This window comes from Penaeus monodon, chromosome 21, assembly GCF_015228065.2.
Source record: "Penaeus monodon isolate SGIC_2016 chromosome 21, NSTDA_Pmon_1, whole genome shotgun sequence".
In the NCBI taxonomy this organism is placed as follows: Eukaryota; Metazoa; Arthropoda; class Malacostraca; order Decapoda; family Penaeidae; genus Penaeus; species Penaeus monodon.
The window spans coordinates 10969120-10970340 of NC_051406.1; the positions used below are offsets into that span (position 1 = coordinate 10969120).

At 35.5% G+C, this 1221-nt stretch overlaps 1 protein-coding gene across 1 annotated transcript in view; it reads left to right on the forward strand.

The window, feature by feature from the left end:
* LOC119586212 (serine/threonine-protein phosphatase PP1-beta catalytic subunit) overlaps positions 1-1169 on the forward strand; it is a gene marked incomplete at its 5' end in the record, with an annotated part of 11298 nt that extends 10129 nt beyond the window's left edge. The window contains 1 exon segment of the mRNA XM_037934914.1: positions 117-1169. Coding sequence (XP_037790842.1) covers positions 117-224 — 108 coding nt within the window.
* Positions 1170-1221: the final 52 nt, after the last annotated feature.

A 1221-nucleotide genomic window follows, 5' to 3' on the forward strand; every position in this document is an offset into this window, starting at 1 on the left:
ATTTTTTTTATGGGAATTTAAATTTTAAGATAGAAGTTCTGTCATTAAGGATATAACAAAACAACTGTCCAATGAGAAAGAGAGAGAAAAAAATACTCATTCACATTTTGCCGCAGATTTTGAAGCCGTCAGAGAAGAAGGCCAAGTACCAGTACAGCGGCCTCACTCAGAACCGTCCCAACCCCCCCAACCGTCAACAGCGACCTCAGCAGCAGAGAAAATAAGCCAAGCAGGCAACAGCACTATTCAAACAAAGGAAGAAGGATTGGAGTGTGGGGTAACCCTCAATGGTGGCATTTTTAAGAGAGGCTTCGCACACATCTACCATCATTGGCTCTCCTGGAATGTTATTATATATATATTATATATTTTTTTTTTTCCTATTTCTGCATGATGTCAAGTGATGGTGAGAATGATGAAAACAACAATAAGATGTCAATGAAAGTGATTGTTTCCTTTAAGGAACCTTGCAGACAGGAAGCCATTAGATACTGTTGGTAGTTAAAGTGTGAGAACCAAGGCGAGGGGAGTACACAGAGAGAGTGAATGACATCATAGCAGGGTAGCAGGAGGGCGGGAAATGAGGGCCTTGCTTGCTTTTTTGCGCATCGAAGCCTCGCCTTGTGAATTTTTTTTTTCTTGAATTTCTTGAAGCTTTGTATTGATGATTTCTTATCATCAGATTTTTGCCTTATGGTGTTTTTTTTGTTTTTTTTTCTTCCACTCAAAATTTTTTTTTACCTGATGAGGAACTTCATTGGGCTTTCTTACTATATAAAAGCTTAATGGAAGCAAACCTTCATATCCTGCCTTTCAGTCATATGCAGACACTCGAGCAAATACGCATATAAGAATTTAGCTGTGTCATTGTTAAACATTCTGATGAAATGTACAATACAATGTGTGCTGTCTTTTTATATGTCTGTGTTGCAAGAAATTTAATGTTTTTGCCAAAAACATACTGTTGTTGGCATCTAGAAAATGTATTTCTACTTTCTTTTATAACTGATATTACATAACCATGGCCTGGAAAGAGGTAACTAGTCATCGTCACCAGAATGCCAGAAAAGGCTAAAAAGTTATAAACGAAAAAGAAACAAATAATTTTTCACTTAAGAGTTATATATAATCTAAGTCAAAAAACAAAAAAATCATAGCATTTAACTTTATTTATTTACAATTTTTATTTTTCCTTTCTGAAGACCAGGGATAAATTTTGAA